Below are 16480 nucleotides of genomic sequence, written 5' to 3'. Positions count from 1 at the left end.
CTCTGACACTGAGGGTGGTCCCCATCGAGGGAGAAAGGTGTTCACCTCTTTTTACGGTGCCCATTCTTCCTCGGTGCCCTCAGGGGCCCGTTCTGCCAACCCCGCCTTCATGCCGGGGCGTAGACGGTCCCAGCGAGTGCTTTCCCGAGGGACGCTCGCTCCCTCTGAGGAGGGTCTCAGAGCGGTCAAACCAGTTGTTCCCTGCCGGTGCGCCGTTACAGGGCGCTGTGTTTGCTGCTCAAATTACACCAGAGACCAGTCTCGAGAGACTGGTACCCTTAGTAGAATTTGTTTGGCAGAGTGGAAAAGCCTTCCAATAATATCTCAGTGGGTCCTGCAGACAGTAGTAAGAGGTTATGCGATCCAATTTAGGTGTCGTCCACCGAAACTCAGAGGGGTTCTGCCCATAGTGTGGGCCCCGAGCAGGCTCTGGTAATGGAACAAGAGGTGAAAATGCTCCTTCAAAAGGGGGCTATAGAACGGGTTCCTCCTCCCAGTTTGGAGCTAGGTTATTACAACCGATATTTCATCGTTCCAAAGTAGGATGGGGGGTTGCGTCCAATTTTAGATTTGCGCCTATAAAATCGCTCGGTAGGGAAGCTCAATTCAGATGCTCACTATCAAGCAGGTCGTGTCACAAATCAGGTCCGAGGGCTGGTTTGTCACGATAGATCTAAAGGACGCTTACTTCCACATTTCCGTACTTCCACAACACAGGAAGTTCCTGAGGTTTGCCTTCGGGGGCGAGGCATTCCAATATAGGGTTCTTCCGTTCGGTCTAGCTATCTCCCCGTACTTTATGGAGCAGATGGCGGTTCGACATCGAGATGTCGTCTTCGCGCATATCAGGAAGTTGGGGTTGAGGCTGAACGCGAAGAAAAGTGTTTATCTCCTTCCCTGGAGACCACTTTTCTGGGCGTTGTTTGGGATTAGGTCACCCGCATCGCTTCGATTCTTCAGCCTTGAAACAGTAAAGCTAGGCCAGCTACTCACTGTAAAGCAGTTTCAGAAACTGTTGGGTTTGATGGCAGCAGTGTCCAACGTTATACCTTGGCCTGTTGTACATGAGACCGCTGCGGTGGTGGCCCAGGACCAAGGGATTCTCCCCGAGGGGAAGTCCACTCCGCACGATCAAAGTCACGCGGCGCTGCCTTCGTGCTCTGGTCTTGTGGAAAGAAACTTGGTTCCTATCCAAAGATCCTGTGCTGGGGGCTCTTTGTCGTCGCGTAAAGCTAACGATGGATGCTTCCCTCACAGGGTGGGGGGCGGTCATGAGTGGTCGTCCAGCCCAAGGTCTGTGGCAGGACCATCATCTATCACGGCATATAAATTGTCTAGAGATGTTGGCAGTGTTTCAGGCTCTGAAACACTTCCTAGCAGACCTGAGAGGTCATCATGTGCTAGTTCAGTCAGACAACACGTCGGTGGTCTCTTATTTAAATCGTCAGGGGGGCCTGCGCTCTCGCCGGCTTTACAAGTTGGCCCGTCAGGTCCTCCTGTGGTCCCTAGGGAAGTTACTATCACTGAGAGCAATGTATCTTCCTGGGTATTTGAATGTGGTAGCGGACTCTCTGTCGAGGCAGGGGCCGAGGCCGGGGGAATGGAGACTCCACCCCGAGGTGGTGGAGCTCCTTTGGTTGAGTTTCGGTCGCGCCGAGGCGGACCTATTCGCTTCCAAGGAGATATCGCACTGTCGTCTGTGGTTCTCCATCATTCATCCAGCCCCTCTGGGGTTGGACGCTATGTGCAGCCGTGGCCGAGGTCACGTCTGTACGCTTTTCCCCCGATTGCTCTGCTACCAGGAGTTCTGGAGAGGGTTCGCCGGGACGGGGTCAGCCTACTATTAGTAGCCCCGTTCTGGCCGGCCCGAGTATGGTTTGCGGACCTAGTTTCTCTCCTGGACGGCTCTCCTTTGGAGCTCCCGGTCAGGAGGGATCTACTCTCTCAGGCGGGCGGCATGATATTTCACCCCCGCCCAGAGTTATGGAAACTGTGGGCTTGGCCTCTGAGGGGGCCCAGCTCTTAGATTCCGGTCTCTCAACCGAGGTTGTTGAGACCATCCTTCACTCCAGAGCTCCATCCACGAGGAAGCTATATGCCTTTGAAGTGAAAACTTTTCACTTCTTGGTATGGAGAACACCTGTAGGACCCAGTTAACTGCCCAGTGGGTGCAGTGCTGGAATTCCTGCAGGAGCGTTTCTCCACAGGGTTATCCCCCTCCACACTAAAGGTGTATGTGGCGGCACTGGCTGCTTACCACGTCCCTTTCAGTGGAGTTTCTCTTGGGAGACACCCGCTTATAACTCGTTTCCTTCGTGGCACTTTGAGGCTGAGGCCAGCAGTTCGTGCCTGGAATTTTCGCCTGGTATGGTTAAGGCTTTTCTATACCCTAGGCCAGGTTATGTTCCTAAGGTCCCTACTAATGTTGTTAGACCTACAGTTCTGCAGGCTTTCTGTCCTCCTCCATTTCTGTCGTCAGACCAGGAGAAACTTAATTTGCTCTGCCCAGTGAGGGCGTTAGACGCTTATGTCCACAGAGCTGCCCTGTGGAGGAAATCAGAACATTTATTTGTATGTTTCGGGCCACCCAGGAAAGGGTGTCCTGCGTCTAATTAGAGAATGAGCAAGTGGGTGGTCGAGGCTATCTCACTTGCTTATGAGTCGGCTGGTCAGCCTTCACCTTTGGCTGTACGAGCCCGCTCTACTAGGAGTATGGCTGCATCCAAAGCTTTATTGTCAGGAGTTTCCCTGAGTGAGGTTTGTGATGCGACTGGATGGTCTTCACTGTGCAGGTGCTCTCGTCCGCTGTGCGCTAGATCTCACATGACGGTCACTTGCTCCTATGGCGACGTGGGTATTCGCGTTCCCACAGCGTTTGACGCAGCTCGAAGTTCCCTTGAAAGGGAACGTCTCGGTTACGTATGTAACCCTAGTTCCCTGATAGGGAACGAGACGCTGCGTCGTTCTGCCATACTCCCGGCATTCCCGTTAAGCGCTCCTTCAGGCCTATCAGAAGCTGATGCGCTTGTGTTTTTGGGGTGCTTTATAGTTTCCTGGTCGATGACGTCACCCGCCTATGACGTTCCGTCTCTCCATTGGGCTGATTCCATACGTGCTTCATGACGCACAACGCAGGGGCGTTCCCACAGCGTTTGACGCAGCGTCTCGTTCCCTATCAGGGAACTAGGGTTACATACGTAACCGAGACGATTTCGCTCAAGCTCAAGTTGATCATGGGTTTGAAAATGACTTCAGTGTGAGCAGTGCTTCATACATCTCTACGCTAATGATAATGGACTTTCTTGCAAGCAGAATTTTGCTGAAATGTGATCACACCTTAAGGCAGCATCGCGTATATCCTTCACAGAGAAGATGCATTGAAATTAACTGTGTCAATAATCCATCCAAGATGGTGGAGAATGCGGGATAAATGTTTATTACAAATAGTAGTGACTGAAAGTATCGATAAAAATAGTTAAAACTGGGTTACCCATGATTTTTGTTTTTATTCTTATAATGTTTCACCATTAGCTTAGCAACATGCTAAGACAAAAAAACTAAATTTAAATAAACTGTGAGTCATGTTTAACGTGCATAGCACTACTTGTATGATTTGCTGGCCATGTAGAGTGTTCCAATTGCTCACTTATTAGGGTTGGGATGCAGCTGCTTCTTTAGGTGGTAGACAGCAAGAAAGCTCACTAGGTTTTGGAACAGAGCCACTTGTGTTTCATAATTAGCACATCAGAATAGTGGCGGGTGTTTTTGCTTCTTTCCGTAAAAGAATCTTTTGGGCTAACATTACATTAACACACTGTCTATAAGCCAACGTGAGGTCTGGCAGCAGTTAAATCCAACCCTACCTCGGGGTGTTTGCGTGAGCCAGTAGATATCATTAACAGATGCTATAGTTCATTCACATGCTCTCAATGTTAAAGATGTGTGGCCTCCGTTTGAGTGATAACACACACTTTGTGTTGGCTCATAGACATGCATAAGTGCTCAGATCAGAAAGACCCCGCTCTCACTTGCTCCCCAGCAATTCCCAACGTTTGTGGATCTGAGAACTGTTTTTGTTTTTTTTTGTCAGTAGTTTCTCTAGCCTCCACAGTCATTGTATCTCAAGAACAAGCACATTTGCGCCTCAGGTTTCATGTTCAGATGGATTTCCCCAGTATAGTGATAGCTTTGGTTTTTATAATGTATTGCTTTATCTTCCCCTCCAGCATACTGTCCCTACAGGTTTAATATAAAGCCTGTTGTAAAAGTCTGTAGCCTCTTTACAAGGTTAGATGCACACAATGTTAAGCAGCTCTGTTTTTCTTGGACTTTCACAGCATTTTTTCTCACCAGACACCTCATTTGAAATAGATTCAAGTCGTTTTCTTTAGCTGACATCTTACACCAAGGCCACTTCGCATTCGAAGCTCTTCAGACTAGTTCTGCTACCATGAGTACCTAGATGTGGCTTCAGAGAACAAAACGAAGCTTCAGCCTACAATAACACAAAACATAATCAATCAAATCTTGTCCTTGTGTGTTACATTATCCCAGGATATTTAATGGACATTAGGACTGAACAATATTTTCTATATTCATGTTATATTTGTGAGGTTTATTCGGCCATTTCATTAGAGTAGTTTTGTAATCCCTCTTTGTCTAAACCTTTAAGTATGAGAATGAGACTTGGTACGTTGGCGTTAGAATTGTTAAGTTTGAGTCAGTTTAAACAGCCTGTTTAAAAGAATCAATTCGAACTCTAACCATTGCATGTCTGTGAGTCAAAATGTTTGAGTTAAAATATATGTATAGGTAACTATTGCTGTTTATAATATATAAATTTTTATATAAATATATAAAATATATATATATATATATATATATATATATTTTTTTTTTAATAATTTTAACTTTAGTCGAAGAAAAAACAATCTAGTAAGTTTGATTCATTTAAATCAATCATTTCAAACTTCAGACAATTTGAATTTGATTCAATTAATAGATTCATAACTCAGATTCAACAATCAAGTCTGCATTAAAATGTTTTACTAAAAATACATGCCTTTTTACTTTCAAATTAGATTTTTACTGTATTTTCCTTTTTGACTTAAATATTTGAATGTATTTTCCAGTATTGACTGTTAAAATGGTAGAAATTATCCTAAATGATTGAGAGAAAAAAGTATAATTTTAAGTCATTTTAGAGCAAATACATAAATATTGAACATGATCAAATGTCTGGAAAAAGTCCCCTAGTGAACATCCTCAGCATACTGTTATGAGGTTTATTCAAAAGATCGGCTCACGTTATGTGTAGAACTTTCTGAAGCGGTCCTGTTGGATTCCTGGGGAGCAGGTGACCCATAGGGGCTCGATTTCTGTTCGGAGATTGACAGACAGACACATGCTCCAATAGCCATGTTCTGGTCGCACGTTTCTGTGGCTCCCTCCTCCTGCAGAGATTGAGAGGCTGGAAAAGCTTCTCTACACAACCCCCCTCCCCTTCTCCTTGTGTCCAATGCTGAGGCACTTATTCTGCCAAACAAAGAATTGATTTGGATTCTTTGGTAAGTGGAGGATGCATGTGTGTCAGCGATGATGTCAACTTGGCCCTGCCAAATGGCAAGCATATGCTCTGGCTTACCCAGAATGCATGTGGAGAGCAGCCTTGAAGAACACACACTTACACAAACACATCATGATCTTATCTGAAGTAGTCATTTCTAAATACAGGTGTAAACAGGGTCCAAAACATTGTGATTCGATCACTCAGACCACAATCGGGCTACGTTCACACTGCCGAGCCTTAGCGCTCAATTCCGATTTATTGCTCAGATCCGTTTTTTTGTATAGGTGTTTATATTGTTGTTTTAACTGTGGCCAATATCAGATTCCAGTGTGAACAGATCATCGTCCTGGACTGACCCGCATCCGCAAAAGAACTATAACAAGATGACACGCATCAAACTGTCATACGGAAGTAAACACGGAGGACATTATAGTAAGAGATTATTTATTCGCAGGCAATATAAAAAACTAAGACGATACGGACAAAATAGAGTTTTTAAACACTTATGATATAAGCCCTCATGTTTTGCTTGTCACTATATAGAGCTACCTGTCACTGTAATACTTAAAGGGGCCATATAATGCCATTTTTGTACAAGCTAATATGATTCTTTAGGGTCTAAATTAAAAGTTTGTAATATACTTTAATTAAAAATTCTCATTAGTATTGTAAGAAAACACTTATTTTACCTGGTCAAAAACAGCTCTGTTTTCAGCACGCCGTTTCAGTGCATATGCCTTTAAATGATAATGAGCTTTGCTCACCCCACCTCTCTGTACTGTGCGTACACCATTTGTAACTCAATAACACAATAACCATAACGCGTTGTTCAGTATAAACGTGGGATTATGAATTATATTGAGAACGTCATACATAGAAAACATGCCGTAATGTACCCTGAGTGTAAACCTTAGACGCATTCATCGTGAAGCGTGCAGCTAGCGATTTGCAAAGATTAATATATTAATATAAAGTTTAATAAAACGTTACACTCACTTCCGTTCTTCTGGAGATTCAGCAGGAACCCGAATATCTGGTACCGATCCTTTATTCATGAGCAGCTTCTTAGCAAATCCAGCTTTATACTGATCCTCGTTTATAAAGCAGTCTGGTGTGTGAAATGATTCGCGCAAACATGAGAGCATTGACGTAGCTCGTGGGGAATATTCCCTTCGAAAACAAACTCAGCCACTGCGTCTTCAGCGGTTCGGATTTAGGAACATTAAAATGACTGTGTTCGTTATTACACCCAAGAACAGAACACCACAATCGCTTAGACGCCATTCTGCTCATAGACAGTGCTCCAGCATATCAACAATGACCGCGCCTGTGCGCGCGGACTATGATTTACAGCTCGCTCACGAGCGAGGGCGGGTCTGTGTTGAAACGCTCCTGTCAATCAACAATCGTGGGAGGGGCTTCCGAACGTGTGACGTCACACGGTCGAACGGCTTGATTTGAGGCAGGGTAAAACATATAAGGAGATTAAAACAAAAACACTGGATGGATTTTTATCATTTTATGATGGTTGTGTACAGGCACTGCCAACACACATTTCAGTACAATCAACTTGTAAATGTACCATTATATGACCCCTTTAAAGTTCGATGTCCTTCACTGACTACCTTTCGAAAGGGCTTGATAACGTCGGTTATGGAAAATCTTTGAAGGGACTCCCATGAGCACAGAATTGTGCCGAATGCTACTCTAGAGTGACGTAAAAGTCGCATGAATTCCGATATGACTGTTCAGACCTATATCGGATTTAGTACCACATGTGGAATTGGCCAAAATCGGACTTGAAAAGATCAGATTCCATGTGGTTTGTGTCATTTACACTGTCATGACAAAAACAGATGAGCAAACAAATCGGATTTGGGCCACATTTACCTGCAGTCTGAACGTAGCCACAGAGGACTGCCTGTTCACCTGTCAATCAACTACTGCAGCAAAACAAGGCTTTTAAACTGCAAGTGAACATGCATGATAAAAAAATAAAATAAAATTTAAGTATGATTTTTTCCACTTAAAGCATCATATTTGGGGTGCAATGTGTATTGCATTATGCATTCTGCTCTGACACATTTCAGAATGCAGCAATACACAAAATTGAGTATGAGTATTAAGTTTCTTTTTAGAGACATCCTCCCTTTCTTCAAGTGTGCTGCTTTCCACAGCTCTGTGGTCACATCACCATTTATTTTCCCCATTTGTGTGTTCGCACCATTCTTTTTTTGCTGGGCACCTTTGTTTATTCGTTGTTTTTGAGTCACTCGTCCTGTTGTTCGTAGCATTTGTTGTATAGTGAGGTCTTGAATGTTTTCAATGTGACGTTTTGGAGATCTGTTCAGCTGAGGTGTATTCTGTCTGCATGATCTGTCTTGTTTTCGTTCTTTTGACTGGGCATCGTTACAGCGAGTGTTAATCACATCGTTAACTCTTTTAAAGAGGCGCTTGCACGGCCTTGCCACAGAGCATGAGACATTAGCTCATTCCCCAGCCATGTCACATACTGAAATAGCCACCTCAGTCTGCTGTCTTTAAAAGCTCAGTGTGTACCACGGCAGTCTCTCAAAGGCTCGTGATCTGGAAGTTGGTCTCTTTGATAAGATTGTCGAAAGCTAATGCATTGGAGATGAAAGTGGTACACACAGATCTGTATTGTAAGGTCTAAGGAACAGAAACATACTTTGTGCAAGTACGCAAATGCAGATGTGAATGGTTGGCAAAAGCATCGCTGGCGTGACAAACCTCAGTACTCAAGGGGGTGATAGAGTTACCTTCAAATGTCTGTGCCATTAACCAGATGTGTGTTGGGATTTTCAAGTAGCTAGTTAAAAACATAGCGAGACCAATATAGCACACCTTTGCAGCATTACATAATGCAATATGAATCTTTATGACAAATTTCAGAACTAGGGCTGTTTAATTTAGTACAATTAATTATGCACATGTTAATTTGTTAAAAATACAAACACATACATATATATGTACACACATATATATAAACAAACTTTTATGTTAGATGCGATTAATCACAATTAATCGATTTGACAGCACTAATATATATTGTATATATGTATGTGCAGGATGCGTTCTTACATTAAAAAAGTGCAGAGTGCAGAAATACGAGAAATCAAGCTTGTCAAGCTATAATCATTTGCATTCACGTACTTGCTTATAGAGTATGTTTTGGGCTGAAGGCTTTAGTTGATAACACTCTGAATAATAAACTTCTTTCTGTGCTCTGTGTCGCTTTAGGTCGATCTCCTCCAGGATTGGCTAAAACACCGTTGTCCTTCCTGGGCCTGAAGCCCCACAATCCTGCTGAGATCCTGCTCCACCAGACGGGCTCAGGTGAGACTTTACACACACACACAGAAATGCACATGCAGACACTCGTCCAAGACTTGCTCCTTAAAGGGAGATCAAATGCATCTTGTGGGCCATATATCAAAATATCCTTTCATTTCTCCCTCTCAAAGTGTTTCCCCTTCTCCTTTTCTCGTCTCTTGAGCCGTGAGCTCATACATCTTTAAATGGGTTACTGTTTTCTGTTCATATGCGGTTATATTGGGATCATTTTACTGTGCTCTGTTAACTTTTGTGTGTGAGCTGCCTTTTGCATTTATTCGAAAATTCAGTAAACAGCAATACTGTGAAATATGAATAGAATTAAAAATAATAAATAATAGTTTTCCTCTCTACATTTTTTTTTATTTTTATTTATTCCTGTCATGCAAGGCTGAATTTCCAGCATCATTACTGCAGTCTTCTGTCACATGATCCTTCAGAAATCATTCAAATATGCTGATTTGATGCTCAAGAACCTTTCTTATTATTATCAATGTTGAAAACAGTTGTGCTATTTAATATTTTTGTGGAAACTGTGAAAGTACAAAAGAGCATTTATTTGAAATAGAAACCTATAGTATTATAAATGTCTTTATGGTCACTTTTGATCAATTTAATGCATTCTTGTTGAATAAAAGTATTCATTTCTTTTAAAAAAATCTTTCTGACCCACAACTTTTTGAATGGGAGTGTTTCTGTGAGGAACAGAAAAGACATTCCCATCATTTTCAAGTGGAAATTGTCCATCCGAGATGGCGCAGTCTAGTTTAATTGAATTAAAAATGGACTTGTATGTAATTTTATTCTTATTAGAGTATCATGTTTTTAGTTTAGCATCATGTTAACACCAAACTCAATAAAAATAATAAATAAAATAATGCCGTGCATTTCAGAGTTGCTATCAAAGTTGAAAGCTACAAACTGGTCAGTTACTTATGAGGTTCCATTTCAGTTAGGATGTTCCCTTAGAATGAAGCTCCCTAGGCAGTAGACAACAAGTCAGCTGTTTTTGGCACAGAGCCCCTTTTAAGCTGATTACCCGTTCTCTTTGTCCTAAGGCTATATTTAATGTTTAAAGAAATATTACTTTTAATCTTGGTATTAGCAAGCTCAGCAAAAATATTATTAACTCTTTCTTTCAATTCAAAGCAGTAATTTGTCATGTCTTCCGGGGTGAACCTGATGAAAACATGTCCACATTTCTTTTTCTTTCCTTTGATTTTCGGGGTGATGTATGACCCGGTCTTGTCTCGGCAGGTTTGGTGAGATTCATCCTCAGAGGCCAGCGGGCGTAAACTATAGTTTTTGTAGACTCTGAGGTAACAGGATCCCATGGGGAGTTGTGGAGACTCTTTAGTTTAGAACAAGTTCTCATGCAGGGCTGATTTTAGCATCGTTCCTGAGGGAGTTTATTTGAGGCCTGCTAAAACAAGAGCAATACATACGATAAACACGCTAACATTATTACGAGATGATGTGTCACAGGGGTCTCTTTGTCCTACCATAGTTAGGCTAAATTATGTCATGTGCTTATTGATGATAAGGCCTGTTACTTCGGGTATTTGAATGGCTACCGGAGCCTGCTGGTATTCGGAGCAGCAAAAAATGTGAATGAAGATTACATTGTTTTCTTTGGTTGTATTTCCCTCTTTTTGTTTTCTTAAAAGTAATAATTCAGCCAAATGTGAAATGACCCTCATATCGGTACAACTGATTTCCTTCTGTAAATTACAAAAAGAGACAAAATGCACAAGTCATATCACCCTTAAAAAAAGAAAATACTATTACCTTCCACTTTCCTGATATGGAAACCAAAAAGATTGTGCTTTTGTGTTTACGGAAGATATTAATTTGGGTTTGGAATGGCACCAGTAAATAATGACTATCAACTATCAAAATGACTATCAACTACCCCTTTTAAAATAACGATTATCTACACTATTATACACTTTAGCAATTATTATTCTATTCTCCACGTCTCTTTGAACTTCTAAAATTTCTGTCTTATGATTTTATTCTTCTGCCGTCTGGAAAACAGAGAGTGAGGATGAGGAAGGTAAGAATATACCAGATTTAGAATTACAGTGTTATTGTACATAAAAACGACTTCAACTTCTGTTTTTTTTTTGTTTTTTTTCATCTTATACACATAACGGTCATCTTCATTCACTCATCTCTCTCAAATCAATTTATCAAGTTGGTCAAGCAACATAAACCATGGTTCACCTTAATGAAGTTTCTTCATGAATCAGAGTATATATACTAATATATATATATATATTTTATATAAAAAAAATGTATACGGTATGTATATATATATATATATATATATATATATATACAGTATATATACATTTATAAAAATAATATTGAGTATCTAAACCTACTCATTTTCATCAATGGTCATTTAAGGCAACTAAAGTCATGTTTTGGACACTGATCCATCTGTTTTGACTCTTGTAATATTTTGTGCTCACTCACATGTATTCTTCCCTTTGTCTGTTTGCCAGAGCCTCGTAGCTATGTGGAGTCTGTGGCCAAAGCGGCAACAGTGTCAGGTGGGCCGCCAGCATCGCCCGTGTCTCCGACATATGACAGTGACAGCTTAGCTCGTCCTGTCGGGCCTTCCCATGCCTACAACAGTCCTCTTTCCTCCAGCAGCCCCATTCAGAGCCCAGACGCAGTGTAAGTGACCACCACCTGTGTTTCATACAGTAGTAGTATTATTTATATATTTTTATAACATGTATTGATATTTTGAATGAGCTGTTTTTTTATATTTTCATTTTTCATTTTCATTTTAGTAATTTTTTGTGATTAAAAAAAATATATATTTCAATTTAGCTTTAATTTTTATTTCATTTTCAATTTGAGTAATTTTAGTACTTAAACTTTAATAACTTTAGCTGAAATAAGTTTAAGTTTTTAATTTTAAATATTAATATTTTATTTTATTTCAATGACAAAGAAATAAATAATAATTTCAATTGTTTTAGTTTTAGTTAATAACAACACTGGTTTCATACTATAGATACAGATTTTTGACTAGTGGTGTACATTTGGTCCACTCTGCAGCTTATTTTAGTATCCAGATACCAAAATTTTATAATTTTCATCGGACTCACATATCATTAGGAGATGTTTTTGATATGTATATGCATTTGATATAAGTAGCCTGTTATACTGTTATAAAAAATCTCATTAATTTATAAGTTATCAGAATTGCATCTTACTATTGAGCATATAAAAATCAGCAACACCACCAAATTGCATATTTTTGCTCCGTTTTGGCCTCTCAATAAAATTAAGATGTTTTGTTTTCCTTCTCGAGTGTAAGCTCCATATACTCAATATATCATATGAGCCATAAAAGCCTTTTATGTGTCAAACATGATACTCAACAAGTGTTTTTATTTATGTCGAACGATTGAATAAACTTCCATTTAAAAAAAAAAAACTTTTATTTCATATGTCAGGCTTTACAGGGTTAATTTCAGGTGTAAAGGGTCATACTTGTGCATATTTTATAATAATTCTAGTTCTCTTATTTTGTGGTCTTTCAGTGAAAGCACATTGGCCGATAGCGGGGTGGGAATGAATTCTCTGTCCCAGGCTGCTGTCGACTCCGTCCTTCACTCCCAGCCTTCTGACAGAACATACCAAACACCAACACCCTCATACCCCTCCTCCAGCAGCATGTTGGGTAGCTTCATCACCCCCGATATCAGCCCGTCTCTGCCAGGGTCCGTGCAAAACAACATCACAACCATCCAGCCACTCACCGGTAGCCCTGGCACAAGACACCACACTGTCCTGCCCGACATAACGTCCGCTTACAACCTTCAGCACAGACTAGCCAATCAGGACGGCCCCGTTCTGGGCCAACAGCCGACCCCGGCCAACGGGCATCTGCCTGGAATGTCTGTTAGTCCCATGCAAGGAAGACACACCATGGTGACCCAGGGAACGCAAAGCAGCCCGATGTTGTCCAGACAGTATCCCGTCCCCCACGGGACTCAGAGTAGTCCGATTCTCAACAGGCAGCCTATGGGACAAGCTGTCCTGAGCAGCCCGGTCCTCAACCGACAGGCGTCCCTCAACCAACCGATCATTCTGCCTAACCAAAGCAGCCCGGTGTTGAGTAGACAGCCGTCCGTTACCCAGCCCAACCAGGGAAGCCCCGTCCTGAGCAGGCAATCCTCACTCACACATCCCAGTCAGGGCAGTCCCATTCTGGGACACCACACGTCCATAACGCAGGGTAGCCCCAGTCTGGACAGGCACCCGATGTACAGCGGCTACACCACCCCGGACGAGCGTCACGGAGCCCTGTCCCGCCAGAGCAGCTCCTCTGGATACCAGCCTCCATCCACACCCTCTTTCCCAGTCTCTCCGGCCGGATACACAGAGGGAGTGGGATTCAGACAGGGCAGCCCTGCCCTCCAGCCTCAGCTCCCCGAGAAGAGACGCATGTCCAGCAGCGATCGCTCCAATGGCGGACTGTCCTACGGAACGCTCAACGGAAAGATGTCCTCGCCGGTGTCCAGTGGCGGCAGCACTCCAAGCGTTCATTTCTTCAACACACTCCCTGATTTCTCCAAACTTAACATGTGCGGTAAGACTTTATGAAGACAAATTCCACTAGGTATCAGTTGAAATGGAATGCCTTTAAATTCCATTTCAGTTAACAATGCAAGCAGGTTGCATTGCCATTTGAATGTAAATAAGATAATATAAAACGATTATATTAAAAAGTAATACGAAAAATTATTTTAATTCTACACAACTGCTGGTAGTGTAGTTTTTAATACATTTAATTGTCATTATGAATTAATCATAAACATTAAAGCCATCTAGGATATTATTTATGATAAATATACAACACCGTTGAAAAGTTTGGGGGAAGTAGGATATTTTTATTGAAGGAAATTAATACTTTTATTTAGCAAGAATGTGTTAAATTGATCAAAAGTGTCAGTAAAGACATTCATAATGTTACAAAAGATTTCAAATAAATGCTGTTCTCTTGAACATTATATTCATCAAAGAACCCTAAAAAAAAAGAAGAAAAAAAATCACAGATTCCACGAAAAAAAAAGCAAACTTTTTTCAAATTTGATGATAATCATAAATTTTTCTTGAGCAGCAAATCAGCATATTTCTGAAGGATAATGTGACACTGAAGACTGGAGTAATGATGCTGAAAATTCAGCTTTGATCACAGAAATATACAGTATTACCCCAAACTATTAAATGTGTTGTATATTATAATAAATAAACTTTATAAACCATAATGGAGATATGAAAAGCGGACTCAACATATTCAGATGTTAGAGCATTTCTCAATATATCAGAATATGTGTAATAGCGCCCCCTACTCTATAACATTGAAAAACATGAAAATTCCATCAATGGCTGGGAAGCGTTGTGTCATAAATTACGAAAAGTTCCGTCAATGGCAGGGAAAGAATTAATTAGACAACAATGAATATTCCTGAAAACCTGTGCCCATAAATACTACAGATAAGTGCCCATAAAATAACATTATGTAATTGTTTGCATGTCATGGACTATTTCTTCTTGCATGTCTTCTAGTATAGTACAAAAATATCATTCTGTCCTTAATATTTTTATTATGTGCCAACCATTTTCTCAGAGAGGAGACTTGAAGCTGTGTTGTATTACAGATATGTGTTGCTGCATCTCTAACACCACCTTTTAGCTGTGACTGTATTCACATATACATTCAGCCTCCTGTACTTTATTGTAATAATAATGCATGGTGTTATGGGCTGTAAGAAACTTGTGCTTATTATAGGTGTTGCTGTCGATAATTTAATAAGACACTGATGATCCTGAGAGTAATTTTAAACAGGTGTGTGTATTAGTGTAGTTTTGAAAGAGTAGTGCATTCATATGCTTAGGCATACTAAACTAATATATATTTACAGCTGATGGACTGCTAAATAAAGTGCATATTTCATTCTCCAGATGGAAGTCCAGAGACTAGGATGAACGTGAAGTTTGTCCAGGACACGTCCAAATTCTGGTATAAAGCAGATATCTCCAGAGACCAAGGTAAGGACACAGTATATGTATGCTCCAGGGTTAATTTATCTATATTTAGACCCCCAAATGGAGGCTCATAACTCCCATAAACAGTAAAATATGCCTCACGCCACCCTATATGAGGTCAATCGCTGTTGGTCTCCACATCTGGTTCTCCTCCGTGCTCTTATTGGATTAGATCATCTGCGTTGGAGACCTCTCTAAACGCAAGCACATGAAGTGACATCACACGGCATTGGACATATGTGCTTAGTTAAACCCAGCGAACATCTGCATCTGTTGCTTCATTAACTTGTCTTAACGATAACAAATAAACCTCTTTAGCAAGGTTTTTTCCTTCACTCCCTATCTCTGTGTGTTAAACTGCAGGGGACATAGCAGCAATTTGTTAACATATTATAGCCTTCACCTTCACTTCTCCAACTTGTGAATTATAATGAGGGGGGGGGGGGGGGGGGACTTCTGGTGAATGCATATTTAAAAATCAGTCATGTCATAAATCAATAGTACATCAACTCATGCTTGCATGTAGGGCATTTTAACAAAGCCTATATCACTGTTAATGGACTGATTTTATTAATACTGTATTATTATATTGTAGTATTAATGTTGCTGTTAATATTAATACAGGATTTAAAAAAAAGAGAGAGATTCATATAAAGTTTCTAGTATCTGAACAATAAGGATTTTTTATTGTTACATGTCCAGTGCTATGGACAAAATCTTCATATTTTCTGGTTATTATTGGGATTTTCACACTGCACTTGTATAGCCTTTTGACAAGGATTGTTTTTTTTTTTACATATGTACTATGATATTCTATGGAGATCTAACCATCTCCTCCCTTGCATTAGCGATCAACATGCTGAAGGATCAAGAGCCTGGAGCCTTTGTCATTCGGGACAGTCATTCATTCAGAGGGGCCTACGGCTTGGCCATGAAAGTTTCCTCTCCACCTCCAACAGCGCAGCCTACAAAGAAAGGTATTTCATGTTCCTCCTCCAGGCAAGTGGCTAATGCACATAATAATTTGCCAAATGCATTCCAGACAGGAGATCTGACCCCTCCTGGATCATAATCCTGTTGTGTCCTCAGCAGACACACACACACACACACACCCAACAACACACACTAAAACGCATGCAGTTTCATGAGGAAAATAAAAGTCAGTGGTTGACCTAGTTGTAAAACATCTACTCATTCCTTTACTCAATATTATTCAATACAGCTTTCTGAAATGCTTGATTGTGATTTGTCAGTCATCAAGCATAGCGTCAGTTCTGGCAGGTCACGTTAGTCAAGCTCGCTTCAGCTGACTCTCAGCTGATCCACGTCTACCTATAGGAATACGACGCCTATCACTGTATTCATATTTAAGCTCCTTCAGTATTATCAGCAGCTATCGCGTTTCTCAGGAGCGAATTACCCTCCTCCATCCCCAGCTCCTCCTCTCGTCAGTCAGTATGGCATTCTGATTACCCCTGAATC

General features: G+C 41.1%; 1 protein-coding gene across 10 annotated transcripts in view; it reads left to right on the top strand.

The window, feature by feature from the left end:
* tns1b (tensin 1b) overlaps positions 1–16480 on the top strand; it is a 307710-nt gene that overhangs the window by 275256 nt on the left and 15974 nt on the right. For all 10 annotated transcript variants that reach the window (XM_056264008.1, XM_056264007.1, XM_056264004.1 and 7 more), the window contains 5 exons: positions 8831–8926; positions 11434–11608; positions 12487–13538; positions 14915–15001; positions 15847–15975. In XM_056264008.1, the coding sequence (XP_056119983.1) occupies positions 8831–8926; positions 11434–11608; positions 12487–13538; positions 14915–15001; positions 15847–15975 (1539 nt within the window). The remainder of the gene's footprint in view (positions 1–8830; positions 8927–11433; positions 11609–12486; positions 13539–14914; positions 15002–15846; positions 15976–16480) is intronic.

The sequence above is a fragment of the Rhinichthys klamathensis genome, unplaced genomic scaffold, assembly GCF_029890125.1.
Source record: "Rhinichthys klamathensis goyatoka isolate OS25496 unplaced genomic scaffold, OSU_Roscu_1.1 h1tg000212l_1, whole genome shotgun sequence".
Taxonomy (NCBI): Eukaryota; Metazoa; Chordata; class Actinopteri; order Cypriniformes; family Leuciscidae; genus Rhinichthys; species Rhinichthys klamathensis.
The sequence above is the reverse complement of the archived record's forward strand: the minus strand, read 5'-3'. Positions and strand labels throughout refer to the sequence as shown.